Source organism: Macaca fascicularis, chromosome 2 (assembly GCF_037993035.2).
Source record: "Macaca fascicularis isolate 582-1 chromosome 2, T2T-MFA8v1.1".
NCBI classification, from domain to species: domain Eukaryota; kingdom Metazoa; phylum Chordata; class Mammalia; order Primates; family Cercopithecidae; genus Macaca; species Macaca fascicularis.
The window spans coordinates 103,280,537-103,306,793 of NC_088376.1; the positions used below are offsets into that span (position 1 = coordinate 103,280,537).

Sequence of the window (26,257 nt, forward strand, 5' to 3'; positions counted from 1 at the left end):
AGCACAGTCCTAAATCAATGAGAAAATAAAAAATCAACCAATTTAAACAGTAGTGTTCTCAAAAAGCTCAGGAATCTGTGGCATCAGGTACAGCTGCAAGTTGGTTAGTGAGCACAAAATAAAGATAATTAAACTGTTTAAGAATAGTTATTCTGGCTGGGTGCAGTGGCTCAGCCTGTAATCCTAGCACTTTGGGAGGCTGTGGTGGATGGTTCACGAGGTCAGGAGTTTGAGACCAGCCTGGCCAACATGATGAAACCCCGTCTCTACTAAAAATACAAAAATTAGCCAGGCAAGGTGGAGCACCTGTTATCCCAGATACTAAGGAGGCTGAGGCAGGAGAATCGCTTGAACCCGGGAGGCAGAGGTTGCAGTGAGCTGAGATTGCACCACTGCACTCCAGCCTGGGTGATGGAGCAAGACTCCTTCCAGAAAAGAAGAAGAAGAAGAAGAAGAAGAAGAAGAAGAAGAAGAAGAAGAAGAAGAAGAAGAAGAAGAAGAAGAAGAAGAAGAAGAAGAAGAAGAAGAAGAAGAAGAAGAGGAAGAGGAAGAGGAAGAGGAAGAGGAAGAGGAAGAGGAAGAGGAAGAGGAAGAGGAAGAGGAAGAGGAAGAGGAAGAGGAAGAAGAAGAAGAAGAAGAAGAAAAATAGTGATTCCGAGATCTGTTCTACTCCTTGCTGATGAATGACTGCCTCTTCCCAACTCAAGCAGAGGAACTGGAAGGCACAAGGCACAGTTAGGGGTGGAGGTGTCATACCAAAACAACAAGATTAAGGAAACCAAGGCATATTCAGTGTTTAGACTCCAAGCCCTCTAACTCCATCAACTCCCAGGTTCTAGGTTAACTCCACCCTTTAGTTAGGGCTTTAGAAGATTCTTCCTTTGTGAGGAATCCAAGTAGTCCAGGAGAAAGGACACAAATGTGCTGGCATTTGGAGTTCACTAGTCAGATTATCCTACAGTGAAGCTTGAATCAATAACTCCAAACTTCCAATCAGCTTTTTATCCCCTCACCTTAAATAGAAAACAAACGAGGTGCCAGGAATGGTGGCTCGCTCACACCTGAAATCCCAGCACTTTGGGAGGCCGAGGCGGGTGGATCACCTGAGGTCAGCAGTTCGAGACCAGCCTGACCAACATAGTGAAACTCCATCTCTACTAAAAATACAATCATTAGCTGGGCATGATGGCGGGTGCCTATAATCCTAGCTTCTGGGGAGGCTGAGGCAGAAGAATTGCTTGAATCCAGGAGGCGGAGGTTGCAGTGAGCTGAGATTGCACCACTGCACTCCAGCCTAGGCAACAGAGGGAGACTCCATCTCAAAAAAAGAAAAAAAAAGAAAAAGAAAGAAAGAAAAGAAAGAAAGAAAAGAAAGAAGAAAACAAACAAGTATTTAAGGACAGCCCCCATTGTTGTTCTAGTCGGGCATCAGGAAGATATGCACTCAGATGTTTGTGCTCTATCAGCCATTTTTACCCAGAAGTCTGTCTCTCTTGTTATTATTACCTCCCTCTATCTTCTGTCATCTGTTTTCTTCTTTTCTATATAAAAGTAGAGTTCCAAGAAGCCCATGTTTTTATTTTACTTTATTTATTTATTCATTCATTTATTTTAGAGATGGGGTCTATGTTGCTGAGGCTGGACTTGAAGCCCTGGGCTCAGGCAATCCTTCCTTCTAAGCCTCCCACGTGGACAACAGGTGCACACCACTATGCCTGGCAGGTTCCTGCTTGTGTCTCTTTGCTCTTGTCTGCTTAAAAGTCACCTCTGAATCATCACTAGAACTTGACTTCTCACAGATGAAAAGGCGGTATGATGAATACAAGTAAAGATTGGGATGATGCACTTGAAAGATGGAGGAAGGGGCAAGTAAAGGAACACAGGTGGCCATGAGAAGCTGAAAAAGCAAGGAAACAAATTATCCCCTCAGAGCCTCCAAAAGGAACCTCTAAAAGCCAAAACGTTGACTTTAGCCCAGTAAAACTGAATTCAGACTTCTGACCTTCAGAACTGTAAGAGAATAAAACTTGTTTTAAGCCATTAAAACAAAACAAAATTTGACCTCTCACAACAGAGGGGAAGTCTTACTGCCTTTCTCTAGATTTCAGAACCATGGTCAGTGATCCAAATACACACTATGAGGGTTCCATCACACACTCCTGAAGGGAGTGTAAATTAATCTAGTGTTCTGAAAAAGTAGCTATAATATGCTGCAAGATTTTAAAAGTGCATATTCTTCAACCCAATAACCGTATTTCTAAAAAGTAATTCTAAGGAAACCTTTTTTAAAAATATGGACATTGTTATTACAGACACATATTGAAGTATTTATGGACACACTGATAAAATGTCTGGGATCTGCTTCACATTAATCCTGTTTGGTGAGCATATTCACACTTTCTCATAGGAGAGCCACTAGGCACATATGGCTATTGAGCTAGTCCAGTTGAGATATGCTATGAATGTAAAGTACACACTAGATTTTGAAGACTTAGTACCAAAAAAATGAAAATATGTCATTAATAACTTGGAAACTGGTTATATATTAAAATAATATTTTGGATATATTGAGTAAAATAAAATATATTATTAAAATTAATTTCACAGGCGGGACACAATGGCTCACACTTGTAATCTGATCACTTCGTGAAGCTGAGGTGAGGTGAGAGGATCACTTAAGCCCAGGAGTTCCAGACCAACTTGAGCAACACAGGGAGACTCTGTCTGTACAAAAAATTTAAAACTTAGCAGGCCTCTTGGCACATGCCTGTAGTCCTAGCTACTCATGAGGCTGAGGCTGGAAGATCGGTTGAGACCAGGAATTTGACGCTGCAACAAACTATGATTGCACCCCTACACTCCAGCCTGGGCAACAGAGTGAGATCCTGTCTTAAATAAATAAATAAATTTCACTTCTTTAATATTTTTCAAATGTAGCTACTAGAAAATTTTAGGTTACAATTAAGTTATGTTTTAAATTACAAACATGGTTTTCATTTGTAGGTTACATTATATTTTTATTGGACAGCACTGGTATAGAATCCATATAATAGAGTTAAAACAAGATTGTCCACTAAACATGAACATGTTTGGATACTTGACCAAAAATGGCTATTGTTGAAACTAAATAATGGGTACGTGGGAGTTTATTATACCATTTTCTTTACTTTTGTACATGATTGAAAATTCCATAATGAGTCTGGGCACAGTAGCTCACACCTGTAATACCAGTACTTTGGGAGGCCAAGACAGGAGAATTGCTTGAGCTTAGGAGTTTGAGACCAGCCTAGGCAACATAAAGAAATCCTACCTCTAAAAATAAAAATAAAAATAAAAAATTTAATTAGTTGGGTGTGGGTCACGTGCCTGTAGTCCCAGCTTAATCAGAAGGCTGAGGAGGGAGGATGCATTGAGCCTGGGAATTCAAGGCTGCAGTAAGCTATGATTGTGCCACTGTGCTCCAGCCTGGGTGACAGATCAAAATCCTGTCTCAAAAAATATATATATTACATAATGAAAGCTTTAAAATATGTGACTAAAGCCATTTTCAGAAAAATACTCATCCCTATTTACATAATAGTAGAAAGTAAAAAGTAAGCCTGATCTTCAATAGCCGTAGAGGAATGGCTAGGTGAATTATGTTCATCTGTATGCTAAAAGAATATGACGCAGCCATTAAATAATAAAATAAAATATACCATCAAACATTTGAATGCTTACTATATTCCAGACTCTGTGCTAAGCAAATTATATGCATTACATCACTTCATTTTTATAACAGCTTTCTGAGTTGGATAAAATTTTTATTCTCCAACCTCTCCCCTTGACTCCAAATTAATATATTCAATAGCCTGCCAAAACCCATCAGCTAGAGTATATGGATAAAGAGCCCAACAAACTGAAAGAAAAAAATGAATTGGAAGAAACAGAAACTATGCAAGAAAAAAATATTTTAAACATAAAAGGAAACTCATTAATATTATGAGAAAAATAAGGGACATTATATTAATGAAATGAAACAATTTTTTTCTCTCTTTTTTTTTTTTTTTTTTTAAGACAGGGTCTTGCTATGTTGCTCATGCTGGCCTTGAAAACCTGGGCCCAAGCCTCCCACTTCAGCCTTCCAAGTAGCTGGAACTACAGGCACACCCCACCATGTCTAGCTCAGAAACTATTTTTTAAAGGAAAGATTAGATATTCAGAACAAAGAAACAGTTCTTGGAAATTTAAAACATGATAGCAGACATTAAGAACTCGCTAGAAGGGTTCAAAGATAGCACTGAGGCAAACTCTCAGAGAGGAAAGAAAAAACACAAAGAAATGGGAAAAAGAGCAAGAAAACAAAATTCTAAGACTAGTCCACCAAAACTCCCATCTGAATAACACAAGTTTCAAAAAGAAGAATCACCCATGAAATACATGGAAAATTTTACCCTGAACAGAAGGATATGGATGTGATTGAAAGGGCCCAGTCCAATAAATAAAAATTACTTTACACCAATGTACAATGCTATAAAAATTCAGAACGTTAAAAGAAAAAGAATACCCCTTATAAATTTCCAGGGAGGGAGGGAAAAAAAAAAAAAAAAGGCCACATACAAATGATGAAGATGAGAATGGATTTAGTTTTCTCAACAATAACTCTGGAAGCAAGAAGCCAATGGAGTAATGCCTTCAAAATTATGAGGGAAAATTATGTCCGAGCTAGAGTTCTGTATCCAGCCAAATGATCAATTAGGTGTGAGAATAGAAAAGAGACATTTTCTGACAGCTTCCTTTTACAGGGAGCTAACTGGAGGGTGTGTTCCACCAAAAGAAGAGACTAACCCAAGAAAACGAAAGGCACGGACTCCAGAAAAAAAGGAGATCCAATATGGGAGAAAATGGGAAGGAAATCTCCAGGATGGTGATGAAGGTGTACGGGGAACCAGCCAGAATGAAGTGACTTAGTCACCTCTAAACGAAATATCTTAAAGAAGATGAAGTTGATAGAACTTTACATCTGGGCCAGGCATGGTGGCTCATATCTGTAATCCCAGCACCTGGGGAGGCAACCTAGTAAGACCCCTGTCTCTATTAAAAAAAAAAAATTAGCCAGGCGTGGTGATGAGTGCCTGTAGTCCCAGCTCCTTGGGAGGCTGAGGCGGGAGGGTTACTTGGAGCCCAGGAGGTCGAGGCTGTACTGAGCCATGATTGCACCACTGCACTCCAGCCTGGAGGACAGAGTGAGACCCCATCTCAAAAAAAAAAAAAAAAAAAAAATTGTGTTATAGTCATGCAATGGAATACTACTCAGCAATAAAAAGGATAGAACTCCTAATACCTAGAATAACATGGATGACTCTTACAGACATAACGTTGAGCTGAAAAAACCAGACCCAAAAAAATACATACTGTATGATACAATTTATACGAAGGCCAAGAATAAACAAGAGGAACTTATAGTGAGATAGAGGCACAATAGTGGTTGACTCCAGGAAATGAGGTAAAGAAGAAAGAGGGAACTTAATTCGGCCACATTCGAAACCAGCCTAGGTAACATGGCAAGACCAAGGCTCTACAAAAAAATACCCCCCAAAAAATTAGCCAGCCATGGTGGCTGCACCTGTAGTCCCAGCTACTTGTGAGGCTGAGATGGGAGGATAGCTTGAGCCTGGGAGGTAGAGGTTGCAGTGAGCTGAGATCATGCCACTACACTCCAGCCTGGGTGACAGAGTGAGACTCTGTCTCAAAAAAAATAAAAAATAAAAAATAGAAGGGTAATTTGTTGACAAGAACTGCCAGCCCAGGATTTTATATAAGAAGGCTGTTTTCTGTGTAAGCAAAGCAGTTTCTTTTAACGTTTTATGGTTTCTCCTAGGAATATGCCATTGATGAAATTATGAAAAAGTTTTAGGCTGGGCACAGTGGCTCATGCCTGTAATCCCAGCACTTGGGAGGTCGAGATGGGCAGATCGCCTGAGGTCAGCAGTTCAAGACCAGCCTGGCCAACATGGCAAAACCCAGACTCTACTAAAAATCCAAAACTTATCTGGGCATGGTGGTGGGTTCCTGTAATCCCAGTTACTTGGGAGGCTGAGGCAGGTGAATCGCTTGAACCTGGGAGGGGGAGGCTGCAGTGAGCTGAGATCAAGCCACTGTACTCCAGCCTGGGCAACAGAATGAGACTCCATCAGAAAAAAAAAGAAAAGAAAAGAGAAAAGAAAAGAAAAAGAAAAAAAAAAGATACTTGGCTGGGTGCAGTGGCTCATGCTTGTAATCCTAGCACTTTGGGAGGCTGAGGTGGGCAGATCACTTGAGGTCAGGAGTTTGAGAACAGCCTGGCCAACATGGTGAAACCCCGTCTCTACTAAAAATAAAAAAATTACCCAAGCATGGTGGTGCACACCTGTAATCCCAGCTACTCCAGAGGCTGAGGCAGGAGAATCACTTCAACCCAGGAGGCAGAGGTTGCAGTGAGCCAAGATCATGCCACTGCACTGCAGCCTGGGTGACAGAGAGAGACTCTTATCAAGGAAGGAAGGAAGGAAGGAAGGGAGGGAGGGAGGGAGGGAGGAAGGAAGGAAGGAAGGAAGGAAGGAAGGAGAAAGAAAGAGAGAAAGAGAGAAAGAAAGAAAGAGAGAAAGAGAGAAAGAAAGAAAGAAAGAAAGAGAGAGAGAAAGAAGAAAGAGGGAAGGAAGAAAGGAAGGAAGGAAGGAAAGGAAGGAAGGAAGAAAAAAAGAAAGAAAGAAAGAAAGAAAAAGAAAGGAGAAAGAAAGAAAGAAAGAAAAGAAAGAAAGAAAGAAAGAAAGAAAGAAAGAAAGAAAGAAAGAAAGAAAAGAGAGAAAAAGTTTTAGACCCAATTTATACTTTCCATGTATACCTCCTCATAGGCTAATTTGTCCTCAGTTTGGGGGGTTTTTTATTGTTTCTAAAATGCTGATTCTAAAAGAATACTTACCTGCCCTAAAATGACATTTTTTGGGTTTTCAACATAATCCCCAGCTGGTGTTTTGTGACGTTGAAGGAACAAGCCCATGTTTTCCTGTATACATTTCAGTGACTACTTATGACTATCACTTCCACCCTATTTTAACTGTGCCATTCCACATAAAGTCTTAAGATTTACAATTTCACCTCCTACAGCTTGCTGCTGCCCACAGAATATGTGTAAAGTAGTAAGTACCCATTTCCTGATATTTGCTTTTGCTTTTTTCCATAGTAATAGTTCTACAACATCTGATTTTTAGCAAGGCTCATAGCCACCAGAAGCGGAGACTCCATTTCCCAGCATTGCTTGCAGGTGTGGTAATGAGGCTGAGTTCTGGCCAATGGGAAGGAAGCAGAAGTGTCCTGACGTGGCAACCAAGACTCTTCCTGAGAGAACAGTGGACACACATCTTTTGCCCTTTTCCTTTATCCTGCTGCAAAGTGTAAGGGCAAGATCTGTAGGCCTGAAGTAATGAGAATAAGAGCCACCTCATGGATGTTAGTGATGTAGGAAGAGTGAGCTGGATCCCTGAGCTGAGGACCAGGCCAGCCCAGGACCTCCACAAAAGAGGAAAATAAATGTTTAAGTCATAGTTATTGACTCTATAACTCATTGCTAAAACTGATGCACACTAACTCCCCTCTATAGTTGCTTTCCAGATGCCTTTTCTGGGTCTGATGCTACCTCTAATGACCAGAATTGAAGGTAATCAATTCTTGTTCAGACGTGACCTCTATGATTTTGTTCAAGTTTCCTGGGCTCTCCATGTCCTGCTCCTGCTGAAGCTCCAATCTGTGGATGTATCCTTGAACTCATTCTTTCAAAATGGTCAGTAGAGATTTTTATTTTCAAATGCCCAAGGGGGGTTGTTGTGCACAGAATGGACTATCAACAGTTACTAGCCATTAAAATAATATTTAATTTTTAAAGTCTTATGTTTAAAAACCTAGATTTTCTTAAGGCTTTTATTTCAACTTATAAAGTTATTATTCTGTTTTATAGGTAGTAATTTTTATGTAAATTAGAAACAATAACTTTAGATTGCTCTATGATGAATGTTCAAATAAGTCAAGTCTAAGAGATTAAATTTCCAGAAACATTAATACCACTTAAAATCATGATTAATTAAATCCCCTGAAAATTTTAAATCTACTACATTAATGTCATACTGGTGGCATCAGTGGCCGATCTAGAGTGGCCACTGCCAGGACATCGGCTGCAGCAGGGAGGCACTGCTGGGGTTATACACTCCACGGAACAGGCAGAAGCCCCGCCCTCCCCAGGTGCCGCTGCAGTTGCCCAAGCCCGGCTGCAAACCCAGGCATCTCTGTGTTCTTGGGGGCCCAGGAAGGCCCCCCTGCGAAGTGTCTGCTCCCACTGCCTGGCCTCTCCCTGCTCCCAGTGGCCGTTCCAATTATGGAGCAAGGTTGGGGCCGAACCCGGGCACTGTCGCAGCCCAGCCAGGCGGGCACACACTCAGGGTAGCACTGACACACCAGCCCCCTGCCACTTTGGCACCTTCTGGACTTTGGGCACTGACACATACGGGAGGGAAGCCAAGCGGGGGCTGAGGACAGGTGAAACATGATGAATGTGTTAGATGCTCTTAAACATTAGAGATACTTTAATAAAAAATACTCAGAGATTGGCTACATTTAACAACAAAATGTATTATTATGGGTGTGATTTACTAAATGATGGCTCTGTGTTTTCCTTGTGTTGCAGACTCTCTCACCCAAGTTTAGGAGTATAGCCTGGATCACAGGTGAGCCGAGATGAATGGGTCAAAGGTATAGGATAGCAATATAATTACCCACAGGTCAGATACAGATATTTGATTCCAGGACGCAGGATCTGGCTCCACGTACATCATGGATGATTCTACCTAAACCACAACTTAAAACACAGAATCTCTATATGCTATTTCAACAAGCTGCTCCAAACCTTTCACACGGGATTTAGCTTCACAATTAATAAACTACTTAACCCATTTATTCAACACATATTATTGAGTGCAAGCAATTAATGAGGCAATGTTCGAGGCACTTGGGTTACAGCAAAGAACAAGACGTTTTCTGCTTTCCTAGAGATTAAATTTTAGTAGGAACAGAAGGAGGGAAGACAACAAAATAACGATGTAATAAAGGGATAAATTATTTTGTGTCAGAACTGAAAGAGAATAGCCAGGATGGGCCTCACTGAGAAGGTGACATTTGAGCAGACTTGAAGAAGATGCGGGAGCCAGCAGGCAAGATGTGGGAGCCCTTGAGGGAAGAGTGTCCTAGGAGAGGGGACAGTCAGTGTGTGGGCTCCGGGCAGCAGGTTGCTTGCCATACTGAAGAACAGCAGGCAGGCCCACGTGCTGGAAGAAAATTTGCAAGGGGAAGAATGATAGGAGATGGGGAAAGAGAGAGGATAGGGGATCAGACTGTGAAAGGCCTTGCAGCCCACTTAGCAAGGAAGTAAGTGTCATGATGATCTGACTTACGTTTCAAAAGGATCTCTGACTGCTGTGTGGACAACAGACTGTAGTGTGAAGGGTGAAGGAGGGAGACCATGTAGGAAGCTGTATTAAGTATCCGTTGCTGTATTAACAAATATCTCAAAACTTTGTGGCCTCAAACAACAGCATTTATTATCTCACTGCTTCTGTAGGTCAGGAATCCAGGCACAATTTCGCCGAGTCCTCTGGTTCAGGGTCCTTCACAGGCTGCAATCAAGTTGTCAGCCAGGGCTGCAGTCATCTCAAGGTTCCACTGCGGAAAGATGCACTTCCAGCTTCACTTGGGCAGTTGTCAGCAGGATTCAGTTTTTTTCAGGATATTGTATCCTGGGCCTCAGCTCTTGTCTCTCCAGGGGGCTTCTCATTTTCTTGCCATGTGGGGCTCTCCACCGGAGAGCTCACAACAGGGCAGCTTGCTTCATCACAGCAAGCAAACAGAAAAGAGAGGGAGGCAGAGAAACAGAGAGAAAGATAGAGAGATAGAGGTCACAGTCTTTTATACTCTAATCTCAGAAGTATATCCCAAAACTTCTGTCATAGTCTATGCCTTAGAAGAAAGTCACTAAGTCCAGCTCTTTCTGAAGGGGAAGGGATTATGCAAAGGTTTGAATACCAGAGGGCAGAAATCATTAGGGGCCATTTTAGAAGTGTCCACCACAGAGGCTATTGCACTTATCCAAACAAGAGATAGTGGTGACTTGCACAAGGTTTGTTGTAACAGAGGAGGAGAGTAGTCAGGTTCTCAATAAAATTTTAAAGGTACAGCCAACAAGAGTTTTTGTCTGAATGGATATGGGATGTGAAAGTGGAAGATCAGCTGGGCGAGGTGTCTCATACCGGTAATCCTACCACTTTGAGAGGCCAAGGTGGGAGGATCACTTGAGGTCAGGAGTTCAAAACCAGTCTGGCCAACATGGTGAAACCCCATCTCTACTAAAAATATAAAAAAATTAGCCAGGCGAGGTGGCAGGCATCTGTAATCCCAGCTACTCAGGAGGCTGAGGCAGGAGAATCACTTGAACCAGGGAGGCGGAGGTTGCAGTGAGCCAAGATCGCACCACTGCACTCCAGCCTGGGTGACAGAGTAAGACTCCGTCTCAAAAAAAAAAAAAAAAGCGAAGGATTGAGGGTGACTTCAGGGTGTCTGCTCTGAACAACTGGAAGGATGGAGTTGCCATTGACACAGATGGGGAAAACTAAACAGTAAGGTTTAGTGGATTAATAGGGAGGGGTTGCTGAAGATCAGGAGCTCTGTGTGGTGTGTTAAGTTTGAGATCTCCAACAGATGAATGGATAAAGAAAATGTGGTACTTATACACAATGGACTGCTATTCAGCCATCAAAAGAATGAGATTCTGTCATTTGCAATAGCATGGATGGAACTGGAGATCATCATGTTAAGTGAAATAAGCCAGGTACAGAAAGACAAACATCACATGTTCTCACTTACTTGTGGGACCTAAAAGTCAAAACAATTGAACTCATAGGGATAGAGAATAGAAGGATGGTTACCAGAGGCTGGGAAAGATAGTGAGTGGTGTGGTGAGGGGAGGTGGGGATGGTTAATGCATACACAAAAAATTTAGGAAGAATGAATAAGACTAGTATTTGATAGCACAACAGGGGGACTATAATCAGTAATAATTTAATTGTACATTTAAAAATACCTAAAAGAGGCTGGGCACGGTGGCTCACACCTGTAATCCCAGCACTTTGGGAGGCCAAAGCAGGCGGATCACAAGGTGAGGAGATTGAGACCATCCTGGCTAACATGGTGAAGCCCCATCTCTACTAAAAATACAAAAAATTAGCCGGGTGTGGTTGCAAATGCCTCTACTACGCCACACTGACTGTCCCCTCTCCCAGCTACTCAGGAGGCTGAGGCAGGAGAATGGCTTGAATCTGGGAGACGGAGCTTGCAGTGAGCCGAGATTGCACCACTGCACTCCAGCCTGGGCAACAGAGCGAGACTCGGTCTCAAAAAAATATAAAAATAAAAATAAATTAAAATTTAAATTTAAAAAAACCTAAAAGAGTATAATTGGGTTGTTTGTAACACAAAGGATAAATGCTTGAGGAGATGGATACCCGATTTTCCATGACGTGATTATTATGCATTGCATACCTGTACCAAAATATCTCATGTACCCCACAAATATATACACCTACTATGTAACCACGAAAATTAAAAATAAAATTAAAAATAAAAAAAGTCTGAGATCACGATTTGACAACTAAGTATATCACAAGTCCTTGAGCTGTCCTTCAAGTTCCCTTTAATTTTTATCATAATTTCTTTCAACTCTTAGGTTTGAGTAGATGCAATTTTATTCCTTGACTAGGATCGCTGCTACTTTCCTCAATCTAATTGGATCCAGTTAACAACTTTACACCCTCAATGGATTCTGCACGGTTAAGAGGATGGACTCTGGGTCTGAACGATGCACTGACTAGCCATCTGAGGGGGCACAAGTTATTTAGCCTCCCTATCCGTTTCCTCACCTGCAACGTAGGGATAATAATATCACCTCTATTCTGGAGGTTACATCTTGGGCTTTTGCAAGGATTAAATGATTTAATATGTGTAAGGCACTCAGAATGGTGCCTAGTGTTTGTTATAAGTGCTACAAGGATTAGCTATGCAAATGTTCTATGTGAATGTGTGTGTGTGACTGGTTCTTAGCCACAATTCTGGAGTTATTTGATAAAAATTTAAATACTGGTCTTCCCAAAACTGATGTTGTCTCTCGGAAGGCTTTTGATTAACTACAGGTTCTCAGAAAATATGGACAAAGGTGCAAGAATCCCTCCAAAATTGGAATAAATACTTGAACATATTAGGGAATTTTTGTTAATTTTCAGGTGTGATAATACTATTGGGGTTATATTTCTTTTAAAGAAATCATCTTTTAGATACATATTGAGGTATTTATGGCTAAAATTTCTTGAATTGGCTTTTAAAATAAAACAGAAGAGAGAGTGGTAAATGAGTAGAAATGAAATAAGATTGGCCCTGTGTGGATAATTTTTGAGAAAGCATAATGTGTACATGGGAGTTTATTATACATACTATTCTATTTTTGTACATGTGGAAATTCTTCATAATAGAAACATTTTTGATCCAGGATCTATGCCAAGAGAAACTTAAGCCCTAGTACTGCTTCCCTTGGTAAATATTTGGTACAACTTGGGTTCCGAATTATTTGTTTATTAGGACCACAGTGACCTCCGAAACAGTGTCCCTGCTGGTACAGAGATACACAAAACTCAGGTTTTCAGGCCCAGCATTGTCCTTTTTACATATTACTACTGCCTTTAATGAATGTTAATGCATTTAATCCTTTAAAAAAAAAAGCCAAGATGTAACACCCATCCAACTTGTCTCCAACCGCAACCTTGCCTCCTACAGTCTATGATGAGGAGGGCATTCTTAACCCAATGTTATAATCTTTAAAACCTGTATAATCTTTATAAAACCTGTATAAAGCCTGTATAATCTTTAAAAACATGTCAGATCATGTCACTGCTCCATTTAAAGCATCCATTGGCTCCCATCTTGAGAGTAAAAGCAAGTCCTTCCAGTGGCTTCCAAGGTTCCACATGCCCTGGCTCCTTCATCTCATACTCTCTCTCCCTCAGTCACCCCACTTCAGCCTCATTGGTCTCCCTGCCCTTCCACACACATGCTGAGAGAGAACTTGCTGTTCCCTCTGCCTGGAATTGTCATCACCCAGACAGCCACACGAAGTGCTCACTCATCTCCTGAAGTTCTCAATTCAAGTGTCACTTTTTTCCTCAAGGCCTTCCCTCACTTTCCTATTTAAAATAACTACCCTTTCCTCTTAAAGCAATTCCACCCTAGTACTCTCCATCTTCCTTTTTATTTTTCTGTGACACTACCACCATATGACACACTATTTGCTTATTTTCTGTATCTACCCACTCAAATGACAGTTCCATGAGAGTAGAACTTTTGCCTGTTTTGTTCACTACTATGTCTTCAATTCCTTGAATAGTTTCTGGCACACACAAGGCATTCAGTATTTGCTAAATGAATTAATACATGTTCATTCCTTCTAGATGGCACCATGTCAGCATCTCTTCTCCCTGAATGCCCTGTCACTTGTTCTGCATCCTTGTTTACCACTATGTTCATTATGCTGCATTATCTAGCACCTGTCTTTGTAGTCATTCCTTTGGGGGAGAGTTGTTTCCATGGTGATACAGGAGCTTTTTTCCTGCTTAGCAGGCCTCTCAGAAAGCTCTTTGCACCATGGTTCTATTTCTAGTGCTGTTAAGACTCCAACACACACAGAACTTTCCATTCTTATCCTGGAAAGCATTCTCAATCAGTATAGCTAGCTATGTGATTTGCCTGGTGCTTTTCGGCAGTTCTGTAGGCAGGCTTATTTAAGCAGACCTCTTTTGATAGACATTTAGTATGTTCTAAGGCTTTGCCTTTTCATTCATTCACTCAAAATATTTATGAAGGGCCTGTTATACTCCAGGCACTGTTTTAGTCACTTAGCATTCACCAGTGATTCACCCTGGGTTCCCAGGGTTGAATTATCATAAATTACTCCACCTATTGTTTATGTTGTGGTAAAGAGTGTCAAAGATCTTCATCTTGCTTACTGATCTCTAGCTCCTGACTTTGCAGCCCACTGATGCGAAATATGTACAGTAAAAACAAACAAACAACAACAACAAAGAAACAGGGCACGGTACAGAGGTTCACGTCTGTAATCCTAACACTATGAGAGGCCGAGAGGATCACTTGAGCCCAGGAGTCTGAGAGCACCTTGGACAACATAATGAAACCCTCATCACTACAGAAAATTTAAAAATTAGCTGGGCATGGTGGCACGTGCCTGTAGTCTCAGATACTTGTGAGACTGAGGTGGGAGGATGGCTCAAGCCAGTAAGTCAAGGCTGCAGTGAGCTCTGATTGCACCACTGCACTCCAGCCTGGGTGACAAAGCAAGACTCTACCTCAAAAAAAAAAAAAAAAGTACAGAAACCAACACTACCTCCTTGTTTGTTAAATACAAGGGACAGACCACACACACACACACACAAACCTATCTAGGCATTTGAAGTGCTGAACAAACTTGTACTACTGAGGAGTTGGGCACTGCATCCCAAGTGTCCTGACCCATTCCAGAGTCTATCAGCCACTTTGGGAACAGGAAGTTGGAAGTGGGCAATCACTGAGTTGCTAAGATGACCTTCATTTGCTTCTCACTCAGATTTCTGTAATAGGCCAATGTTCCTCCTCATCACGGACATTTTTTATTCCAGAGTGTGTCATTACCTGTGGTTTGTGAGCTTACCTCCTGCTTTGCGAAAGATCTAGAACCTCCCCATTGATATAATGCTCAGAATACCTTCTTGCTATACCATCAGCATTCCTAAGGAATAAGTAAATACAAGCTCAGTTGAGAAGAAAAATCTGCGTGGTTATTCATCAGGCAGGAAAAACAAACACAAATAAAGACAGCTGCAAAGTTAACAAGAAACTATTGTTGCCAAGGACATGCTTAATCTTTAGTGTCATAATAACCCTCTTTGAGTGACTACTGCTTTCTCACTTTCTCACTAAGAAACTTTGTTCTCTAAAATCAAAGACCCTCAGAAATTTGCTGTTTGAAATTGTGTCAGTAAGAATAAAACATCTTGCTTGGAGGATCTAAGTCACTTTAACACAGAGACACAGCTTCAATTTACAAGCCAGTTGCAAAGCTTCAGAAAAGAGGTTTTCAAAGAAATAGGACCATGGGTCCACTCTGCAGTCTAGGCCTGATGTCGACCCTTTTTCACAGACCTGATTTGCTTTGAGGCTATTAAAACCCTGTTTCATTTAAGTTCCATTCAAACTTTAAACTTTCTCAAAATTCCGTAACTTTATCTTTTCCTTCCTTTGGTAAAATGTCCCATGGTGTCTCTGGTGTGCAATCTCCCTCATTAAAAAAGGTCGATAGACCTGGTTTTGCTGACTACTGGTTCGTCCCAGGTGGTCTTAGGCTGACTGGGCTTGAACAGTCTTGCTTAGCTTCAGGGTTCCTAAGATTACAAATTTCAAAAACAGATACAACAAACATTTTTTCACTCCTAAATATAAATGCTCCTGTCCACGTTGCCAGGTAGTTATGCACATGGCTATCACGTCAATTTGGTCATAACTAGGGTTAGTTCACTTCTCGGGAAGGTTAGTTACAGGAACAAGAAAGAAAGTCAGGGTTCTGCACAGCTTTTGGCTCGATTCTTGTACTGGCTTATATTTCTTTTTCTTTGGGGTTTCAGGTAAATATTTTGTCTGCTAAACTGACGCCCCCGTTCCCAGTGCCTGAACAAACAAAACGAGACACAGCTAATTAGCTGAAGCTGACAGAAATACAGGTATCAATCTGGTTACAGGCAGGCAGTTCTGGCCACGTCAACACCGCAGAGACTGTGGGACAAGTGGACGTGCTACAACTGTCCCCCGCATCCCCCATCTGGGCCGCGGGACCAGTGCCCTCAGGTCTATGCCCCACTGCAAGAACCCGAAGCTCGACGCCCGCCCAGCCCTTCACATCCGTCCCTTGCAATAAGCGGGAGGAGTGCGGCTTCAGGGGACGGGCGACGGCTTACAGGACAGCTCGTACACAGTACCAGCTGACATCTCCTAAGTCTGAGTTCCTAAGCCCCTGCCTCCACATCTAAGAGCGGACTGTGCACCTTGGTGATTCGACGTCCGGTGCACCATGAGTAGAGGCCAAGCAAACTGCAGAGCACGTCCGGAACGCCATATTTGCGCCTGACGTCTTCCTCCTGTTGCCTTTCCTCTCTGTGATTGAAGAACCAACCGGTTGGGTGTAGCAGACGGGGCGTGGCTCTTCACGTAGAGACCAAAGTGGCTGAGAGCGGACCGAGGGCGCCATCTTGATTCCTGGCATCACCCTCAACGTGCCCTCCCTCTCGGTGATTGGACGAGCACGGCCCTTCCGGAGGCACACAGCCGACCAACCAGAGATCGGCGCGTGCTCGATCTGGTCATCTGTTTTCTGACATCTGGAGCCACTAGCGGTTATCCTGTTCATTCCTGGGCCCCTGCGACTTTCCGAAGCAAACAAGACTTGCTTGGGGAAAGTTGCCTTGCCAGTATAGTGGAGCTTGGTAGAAACTTAAAAACTGCCTAGGGCTGCCTGGGATGGGGATCTTGAGATGCTTGTGGGGAGCACATATTAGGAAAGCAGGGGGTTCAAGCTGCATAAAATGCTGCGAGAAATAGAAATGGGAGACGCAGAATGGTGGGAGAAAAAAGCTAGGAAGGTGTTTGGGAGTAAGATTTTGGAGCGCCTTGAATGCCAGACTAGGGAGTTTGGACTTTACCCTGTAAGATAGGGGACAAAAATCAACTTTAAACAGGAGTGACATAACAAGATAATGTACTTTAGAAAATAATTCTGCAACTGTAGGGGGAGTCCCAAAGTGTTTCTCAAAATGTGTTCAAGGAAGTTCAAAGTGTGTTTGAGAGCTTGTTTTTATATGCAGATTCTTACCCCTCCCCAGACCTGCAAATAAAGTTCTCTGGTTGTGCAGCCAGGAAACTGCATTAAAAATTTTTTTTTTAGGTTAACATACATTTGGTGAGAAAATGCATAAACCATATGGATAGGGCTTTGAATTTTCACAAGCTAAACACTTCAGCCGGGCAGGGTGGCTCGTGCCTGTAATTCTAGCTACTCAGGAGGCTTAGGCAGGAGAATGGCTTGAGGCCAGGAGTATCAGATCAGCCTGGGCAAGATAGCAAGACCCCTGTCTCTAAAAAAATTAAAAACAAAAACTACACACTCCTGTAGTTAATACCAGATGAAGAAACAACATGGCCAGCAGCTCAGAAGCTCCCTTTTCCCCTTTAGCCACTGCTGCTTGCACCAAAGGTAAACATGATCATTACTTATAAGAACCGTAGGCCGGGCGCGGTGGCTCAAGCCTGTAATCCCAGCACTTTGGGAGGCCGAGGCGGGCGGATCACGAGGTCAGGAGATCGAGACCATCCTGGCTAACACGGTGAAACCCCGTCTCTACTAAAAATACAAAAAACTAGCCGGGCGCGGTGGCGGGCGCCTGTAGTCCCAGCTACTCGGGAGGCTGAGGCAGGAGAATGGCGTAAACCCGGGAGGCGGAGCTTGCAGTGAGCTGAGATCCGGCCACTGCACTCCAGCCTGGGTGACAGAGCAAGACTCCGTCTCAAAAAAAAAAAAAAAAAAAAAAAATAAGAACCGTAGTCTTGACTGTTTTGAATTTGATATAAATAAAAGCATACAGCATATATTTGATATAAATAAAAGCATACAGCATATGTCAGCTTATTTGTTGGTGTTATTTATGAAATTCATATGCATTGTTCCATGTAGTTGCTGTAGACTCCATTGCTATATATTATAACAATTTATCCAGTCTCTTGTTTATGGGCCTTTGGGTAATTTCGAGTTTGGGGATATTACCAAAAAAAAAAAAAAATGCTAAAATGAACATTCTTCTTCATTCATATTGTTTGCTTTGTAAATTATAAAGCAAGACACCAAGACCTAAAGACTGATTCATTCACTACCTATTTTTTGAGCCCCTTACCAGACTAAGGTCAGAAAATAAAACAGAAAAGACAGCAAAGGTCCTGCCCTCATGGAACTTACTCTAACTGAAACAAAATGACACCTAAGTGGGCAGAAAAACAAGTCAAACAATTGCAACTGTGATAACTCTGAGGGAAAGAAGGTGAGCTAGAAAAAGAAGGGTGGGGACTTAACCTATTTTTTATGTGGTAGCCTGGTTAACTCTCAGAAAAATATCTAGGAAAAAATACAAGACATAAGTTGGCACTGCTACACAAGGAGTATTAACAGAAGGAAGAGCATTCCTGGCAGGAGAGACACCATGTATAATGGTCCTGGAGGAAGAGAGAGCTTGGCCCATTCAAGACCAGTGTGGCTGCAACACAAGGAGGGATGGCATAAGGTGTATCTGGGTATTAAAGCATATGATACAAGGCCAAAGTAAGAAGTTTAGATTTTATTCCAAATGTAGTGAAAAGCAATTTTAAAAGTGTTAAAAACAGGAAATAATGTGATCTGATTTCTTTAAATGATCCCTCTAACTGCTAAGCAGAAAACAGATTAAAGACAGAATTTAGGAGACTGCTAGAGCAATCTCAGGAAGATATGCTGGTATAGAGCTTAGAGGAAAGACTTGAAACACATCTGGGAACTGTCATGGCAAAGATCACCTTAATCAAGTAATAAAAGGTAACACCTCTCTCCACTGGCATGGGTAAAAATCTAAAAAATAAAATAACACCACAATATTGGGAACCCATGTGTGGTGGTGTGTTCCTGTAGTTCCAACTATTCCAGAGGCTGAGGCAGAACTGCTTGAGCCCATAAGTTCAAGGCTGTAGTAGGCTACAATCAGACCTGTGAATAGCCATTGCATTCCAGCCTGGGCAACACAGCCAGACCCCATCTCTTTTAAAAAAGCATATGTGTGTGGCCGAGCGCGGTGGCTCATGTCTGTAATCCCAGCACTTTGGGAGGCTGAAGCGGGTGAATCACAAGGTCAGGAGTTCAAGACCAGCCTGGCAAAGATGGTGAAACCCCGTCTCTACTAAAAACACAAAAATTAGCCAGGCATGGTGGCAGGCACCTGTAATCCCAGCTACTTGGGAGGATGAGGCAGAGAACTGCTTGAACTCGGGAGGCGGAGGTGGTAGTGAGCCGAGATCTCCTCACTGCACTCCTCCAGCCCGGGCAACAGAGGGAGAGTCCGTCTCCAAAAAAAAGAAAGGAAAAAATATATATATGTGTGTGTGTATAGATATATATAGAGAGAGAGAGAGCGAGCGAGAGAGAGAATGTATTCTGATGTGATGCACCAAGGACATAGCATTTCTACCAAAAATTCACTATCTGAATAAAACTCCAACAAACCCATTTTACAAATTTGAGTTAAATCTAAAACTATCAGTTAAAGACTAGAGACCTGATAAATAAATGTAATTTGTAATCCTCCATTAGACCAAGAGCCTGGAAAAAAATTTTTTTTCCCCATTTGCTCCAAAGAACATAGGAGCAACAACTTATAAATTTGAATAAGGACTGCAGGTTAGATAACAGTACTATTGCAATATTAATTTCCTGATTTTGATAAGTGTACTGACGACATAAGAGAATCTCTTTGTTGTTAGGAAATACACATTTTAAGAATGTATACATAGGCTGGGCATGGTGGCTCCCGCTGGTAATCCCAGCACTTTGGAAGGCCAAGACAAGAGGATCATCTTCACCCAGAAGTTAGAGGCTGCAGGGAACCGTGATCACACCACTGCACTCCAGCCTGGGCGACTGAGGGAGACCCTGTCTCTATAAAAGAATGTAACACTGGGCGCGGGGGCTCACGCCTGTAATCCCAACACTTTGGGAGGCCAAGAGGGGCAGATCACGAGGTCAGGAGTTAAGAGACCAGCCTGACCAACATAGTGAAACCCCGTCTCTACTGAAAATACAAAAAACTTAGCCCACCATGGTGGCGCGCGCCTGTAGTCCCAGCTACTTGGGAGTCTGAGGCTGGAGAATCGCTTGAACCTGGAAGGCGGAGGTTGCGGTGAGCCGAGTTCCCGCCACCGCACTCCAGCCTGGGCAACAGACCGACACTCCGTCTTAAAAAAAAAAAAAAAGAAAAAAAAAAGTAGAGATAAAAGGACATCATGTCGGCAATGTCCTCTCAAATGGCAGAATGATATAGCACGTGCAAAACGGTAACATTTGTGGAATCTAGAAGGGCTTATGGGAATTATTTGTACTAGTTTAGCAATATTTCTGTAAGTGTGAGTTACTTTAAAATGAAAGGTTAACAAAGTTACTGAGATTAGGGAGAGAACGTGAGGAGCGAACAGGCTTAGTACTAAGCCATGAATAACCAACAAGTAAAACTGGGGGAAATAAAAAGGAAGTCAAATGGCATGCGATCAACGGAAGACATAGCTTCCGTACTCTTAACCCTAAATTACTAAGCGATGATCTTCCTGCAGCTCTCCAATCCAAATCACCAAAGACAATCTCGCCGCCCAACTTTGCCAGAAAGCAATTCGGCTCCAGCCGGCTCCGCCATGTTTTTCCAGCGAGCTGCGCCTACGCACGCACGGGTTCACGCACCAACCAATCGGTGCCCACGTCGGCGTCTCGTTACCGAAGGGGCGGTGCGTTCTTCTACACATGCGCACGGTTGGGCGGGCCTCCTTCCTTCTCGCCTAACGCCGCCAACATGGTGAGTCTTACTGATGCGGGCTCAGGGGCTGGCGACCATGCAGCTCGACCTCCACCTCTGCTGGGAAGCTGAGGCGCCGAACGGCTCCCAGAGGGTCCCGGGAACCGCATGGTGAGGGTCCCCGGGCCGGCTGTGCACCGGAAACTGACCCTTCCCGGACTCGCGGCTGGCGAGCGCGTGGAGGGCCCGGCAAGGCCTGGCGCGCCTTGGGCCACGCTTGCGCGCCTCCGCCGCTGGAGCTGGACGGCTGAGGCGGCTCGGGGTCCGAGAGCGTTGTCCCGCCCGCCGCCTGGGCCTTGCGGAACTGAGAGCTGGCAGGCGGTGGCGGTGGGAGCGGGCTTTAGCTACTGAGGCGTCTGCCGATTTCGTCCATCCAGGTTGGCGCCTGGCGCTCGGGCGGGTGTTCCCCTGCAGCATTCCTTTTCGCTGAATTTAACCATGTCGTCTTTAGCTGTAGAAGGTAACATATCTAGTAAGTATTTATAAGTAAGTTTCACTGCCCTTTCTCCCCCACTTTTAGGTGTTCAGGCGCTTCGTGGAGGTTGGCCGGGTGGCCTATGTCTCCTTTGGACCTCATGCCGGAAAATTGGTCGCGATTGTAGATGTTATTGATCAGAACAGGGTAAGTGTCACAACTTCTTACTAAACATGGCAGTGGACATGTGCTTTGCAGTTAACAATAATGAATTGTCTCGATGGCTGTGTAAGGTGAGGTTGCTGTGGGTGGTAGCTTTATTTTACCATTGAGGAAACAGGTAATGGTAAGGGTTGTAAGCACAGTCTAAAATTAGCTCTTAGTATTGAATTTAAGTGTTAGCCACTTAAGGTAGAGCCAGTTATGGACTGAAAAGTTGGTTAGTTTTAAATGAGTTACTATACATAAAGTGAGTTTAGAACAGATCCAACACATAGAAAGCACTTTTGTATTTACTGCTGTGTATTTGAGACAGGCAAACTAAGAAGTTGACCACTGGCTATAAATGAAAAGGGATCAGAGTCCTAAAGTTGCCTGTAAATTACATGTGGTTGGTTTCTATTGGGTACTAATAGTTTAAAAAGGAGCATTTAACGGTGTGGAGAAATGTTTGTGTTGAGCAAAAGAAGTAAACATACGTGACCCAGATAGGACAATCCTTGTCTTTTCTGAGCACTTTATTTAAATAGTAGTGTGGGTTTGATGGCCCTGAACGGATAAGTAATTTTACAGAACCATCTGACCATTTTAATTGCTGTTAGATTTTGCACTGAAGTTCTTGATGTTTGTGTTCTAGGCTTTGGTCGATGGACCTTGCACTCAAGTGAGGAGACAGGCCATGCCTTTCAAGTGCATGCAGCTCACTGATTTCATCCTCAAGTTTCCACACAGGTAACTATCCACTAATCATCACTCCTCCCTCCCATCCCCAGATTTGTTTATACTAGTAAAAGTTTGTTTTAGAGTAAACAATATGGAAGATTCCGAGCCATCCTGAAGAGGGATTTAGGTTATAGAAGTAGACAGAGATTATTTACTTTTAAAATGTCCTGGGGGTGATAGCTCACACCTGTTATCCTAATACTTTGGAGGCCACAATGGGAGGGTCTCTTGAGCCCAAGAGTTTCGAGACCAGCATGGGCAACATGGCGGAAACCCCTGTCTACAAAAAATACAAAAAAATTTCTTGGGCATGGTGGCACGTGCCTGTAATCCCAGGTCGGGGGGCCGCGGGGGCGCTGAGTTCGCACGATCACTTTAGCGAGGTCGAGGCTGCAGAGAGCCATGATCATGCTACTGCACTCCAGCCTGGATGACAGAGTGAGACCCTGTCTTGAAAATAAATAAAATAAATGCCTTAAAGTCACTTTTCTACCCTGGTAGTTTAGGGCTTTGCCTTTGTTTAGACTTGCCATCCTCTTTTCTTCTGGTCTCTGCCCAACTTTTAGCTTAAAGTAACAAAAATACTAAGTCTTAGGTTTTTTGATACTAGCTATCATTAGGCGAGCTCTTAGTGTGTGTCAGTTACACAGTATTTAACATGAAAGGTTTTATCCCTAGCTTACATTTAAATGAGACGGTGAATAGCGGTTCTTTTTTGACATGAAAATTAAAACACTTTAGTGTGTTGCTGTACAGTTAATTCAACTCACAGTGATGGTTGCAGTGGAACATGTACTATCACGTGGCCACTACAGATAAAGTAGATCTAAATAATGTAATTTTGCATACTTTAAAAAATAGTCAAAAACTTGCTGTATGCTGAGTGCTGCAGACATTGCAGTACGTGTATTAACACATAATGGAAGTACTGGTGGTCCCCTCATGCCACTTGAATAGCCTCGAGTGAACATAGCCGTGCTGCTGCTACTGTGACATACCGCATTGTTTGCAGCACAATTAGGAGTGAAGCTTGAGGATACTTGTCAAAGTTCAAAGCAGTAGAAAATACTTGGTAACTTGGATTTTTCACTAGGTACTCTTGTAATTCTGCCTTGGATTCCGGAGCACCTTGGATTTTATTTTTAGGATGTTTGGCCACAAATTTTTACCATAAAATTTTTTTTTAAAGAGCCTAAGAGTTAACATTAATTACTTTGTTTGTTATGAGAATGAATGGCTTGGATGGGTGCAGTGGCTCCTTCCTGTAATCTCAGCATTCTGGGAGGCCAAGGTGGGAAGATAACTTGAGGCCAGGAATTTGAGACCAGCCTAGCCAACCCCATCTCCACTAAAAGTCCAAAAATTAGTCGGGTGTGGTGGTGTACTCCTGTAGTCCCAGCTATTTGAGTGAATGAAACAGTAGAATTGCTAGAACCTAGGAAGTGGAAGTCGCGGTGAGCCAACATTACGCCAGTGCATTCTCCAGTCTGGGTTACAGAGCAAGACCGTGTCTCAAAAGAAGAAGGAAAAAAAAAGTTTTCAACACGTCCAGTGCCCGAGTGGAATTATATATAGTCAGAGGTGGGGTTTTTGTATTGTTTGTTTTCGGGTGGGTCTTTCTTTCTTTTTCTTTCTCTTTTTTTTGACACAGAGTCTCTGTCACCCAGGCTAGAGTGCAGTGATGCAGTCTTGGCTCACTGCAACCTCAGCCTCCCAAGTAGCTGGGATTATAGGCACCTGCAACCACGCTCGGCTAATGTTTGTGTTTTTAGTAGAGATGGGGTTTCACTATGTTGGCCAGGCTGGTCTTGAACTCCTGACCTCAGGTGATCCACCCACCTCGACCTCCCAAAATGCTGGGATTACAGATGTGAGCCACTGCGCCTGGCCGAGAGGTAGTTTTTAAATTCATAAAATGAACTTGGCTGGGTACAGTGGCTCACACCTGTAATCCCAGCACTTTGGGAGGCCAAGGTGGAGGATTGCTTGAGCCCAGGAGTTGGAGAGCAGCCTGGGCAACATAGCAAGACCCTGTCTCTACAAAAAGTACAAAAATTAACTGGGTGTGCTGGTATGCACCTGTAGTCCCAGCTACTTGGAAGGCTGAGGCAGGAGAATGCCTTGAGCCAAGAAGGTCGAGGCTGCAGTGAGCTGTGATCGTACCACTGCATTCCAGCCTGGGTGGCAAGCAAGATCCTCTCTAAAAAAAAATGGAACTGGATTACAGTTTTGATTAAAATATGCTTGAAGTTACAACCTTTTCTGGCTTACTGAACACAAAAATGAGTAAAATACATAGTGTGCCAGCCGTTGTGTCTTATGTAGAGAAAAAAGTGTAACAGGAAGAGTGCTTTTCAAGGAACAAAGAAAGTGTCCTTGATAATGAGTGACTTCAAAGCTGATCTGTGGTCTTGGCTCGTTCTAGTGCCCGCCAGAAGTATGTCCGACAAGCGTGGCAGAAGGCAGACATCAATACAAAATGGGCAGCCACACGATGGGCCAAGAAGATTGAAGCCAGAGAAAGGGTAATAACTTGGGGTCATTTGAATTCTGGTCCTTTTGTTGGAGAGTTCAGGGTAGTGTGAGAGGGATAATTTTTATATATTTTTTTTAACAGAAAGCCAAGATGACAGATTTTGATCGTTTTAAAGTTATGAAGGCAAAGAAAATGGTAAGATTTAAGATCTGTGTTTTTGTGTAACAGCTTTAGAATAATGAGGGAGCAGTAGCCAAACCCCATTTCAAGCTGCCAGCTTCTTGGGAGTTTTCTGTAAAAAGGGAGAATTTATCCTCATTTATATTTCATGATGTCCTTATGGAATTGTTACTTTTCTTCAGATGCAGGGGAACAGATCACTTAATACCCTTTCTGAAACCAGCATAAATTGGAGTTTATTGTATGTATACACAATAAATGCTTTCTTACATTGATAATTTTCAGAGGAACAGAATAATCAAGAATGAAGTTAAGAAGCTTCAAAAGGCAGCTCTCCTGAAAGCTTCTCCCAAAAAAGCACCTGGTACTAAGGGTACTGCTGCTGCTGCTGCTGCTGCTGCTGCTGCTGCTAAAGTTCCAGCAAAAAAGATGACCACCGCGAGTAAAAAGGCTCCAGCCCAGAAGGTTCCTGCCCAGAAAGCCACAGGCCAGAAGGCTGCGCCTGCTCCAAAAGCTCAGAAGGGTCAAAAAGCTCCAGCCCAGAAAGCACCTGCTCCAAAGGCATCTGGCAAGAAAGCATAAGTGGCAATCAAAAAAAGTAATAAAGGTTCTTTTTGACATGTTGGCAAATGTATTTACGCCTTTGGATATAAAGCCTGTTGAGACTGGAGTTAGGAGGCAGATTGATAGTAGGATTACAATAAACATTAAATAATCAGTTCCTTAATCTCACTCTCTGCCCATACTTGGATAGATAGTGCAAAATCATTGCAAAGTCATAACTGATCATGTCATGCGAAATCATGATAACTTAGAACACCAAGTGACACAAGTGACATTTTTTCTTATGGTCACCTTGGCTTCACATCATTTTTTTTTCCTTGTACAGATATGTTTGCCATAAATAGGTAAAGTGACAGCTTCTTGATGCTCAAGAGTCTAGCAGTTTTTTTGTTTTTTGTTTTTGAGACAGTCTTGCTGTGTCACCCAGGCTGGAGTGCAGTGGCGTGATCTCAGCTCTCTGCCACCTCTACCTTCTGGGTTCAAGTGAGTCTCCTGCCTTGGCTTCCCAGGTAGCTGGGCCTACAGGCGCCTACCACCACGCCCAGCTAAATTTTTTAGTATTTTTTGTAGAGATGGGGATTCACTATGTTGGCCAGGCTGGTTTTGAACTCCTGACCTTGTGATCCGCCTGTCTCAGCCTCCCAAAGTGCTGGGATTACAGGCATGAGCCACTGCATTTGGCCTTTTTTGTTGTTGAGACAGTCTTGCTCTTGTCACCCAGGCAGGAGTGCAGTGGAACGATCTTGGCTCAGTGCAACCTCTGCCTCCTGCGTTCAAGCGATTCTCCTGCCTCAGCCTGAGTAGTTGGGACTACAGGCATGTGCCATCATGCCTGACTAGTTTTTGTGTTTTTAGTAGAGATGGGGTTTGCCTGTGTTGGCCATGCTGGACTCGAACTCC

At 43.0% G+C, this 26,257-nt stretch overlaps 1 protein-coding gene, 1 long non-coding RNA gene and 1 other non-coding gene across 5 annotated transcripts; 2 read left to right on the forward strand and 1 right to left on the reverse strand.

The window, feature by feature from the left end:
• Positions 1–7,618: 7,618 nt before the first annotated feature.
• LOC141409666 (uncharacterized) lies at positions 7,619–8,973 on the forward strand. Its single transcript, XR_012431018.1, has 2 exons — positions 7,619–7,798; positions 8,696–8,973. It is a non-coding gene; the product is annotated as an uncharacterized lncRNA (long non-coding RNA).
• Positions 8,974–9,579: 606 nt separating this feature from the next.
• Positions 9,580–16,288, reverse strand: LOC101925283 (uncharacterized). The gene is made up of 3 exons (XR_006695858.2): positions 16,194–16,288; positions 14,807–14,884; positions 9,580–9,889 (listed from the first exon to the last, which is right to left on the reverse strand). It is a non-coding gene; the product is annotated as an uncharacterized protein (transcript).
• A 4,463-nt stretch (positions 16,289–20,751) lies between these two features.
• RPL14 (ribosomal protein L14) lies at positions 20,752–25,423 on the forward strand. 3 transcript variants are annotated; one of them, XM_074031780.1, is made up of 6 exons: positions 20,752–21,157; positions 21,301–21,402; positions 22,052–22,146; positions 24,563–24,662; positions 24,755–24,808; positions 25,079–25,423. In XM_074031780.1, the coding sequence occupies exons 3-6, from the start codon at positions 22,094–22,096 to the stop codon at positions 25,373–25,375; spliced, it is 504 nt and encodes a 167-aa protein (XP_073887881.1). In that variant the 5' UTR covers positions 20,752–21,157; positions 21,301–21,402; positions 22,052–22,093; the 3' UTR covers positions 25,376–25,423. The 3 variants fall into 3 exon arrangements, with proteins under 3 accessions (XP_073887881.1, XP_005546786.3, XP_005546785.3); XM_005546729.5 differs by having other exon boundaries at positions 20,752–20,891; XM_005546728.4 differs by having other exon boundaries at positions 20,752–20,780.
• The last annotated feature ends 834 nt before the right edge of the window (positions 25,424–26,257 follow it).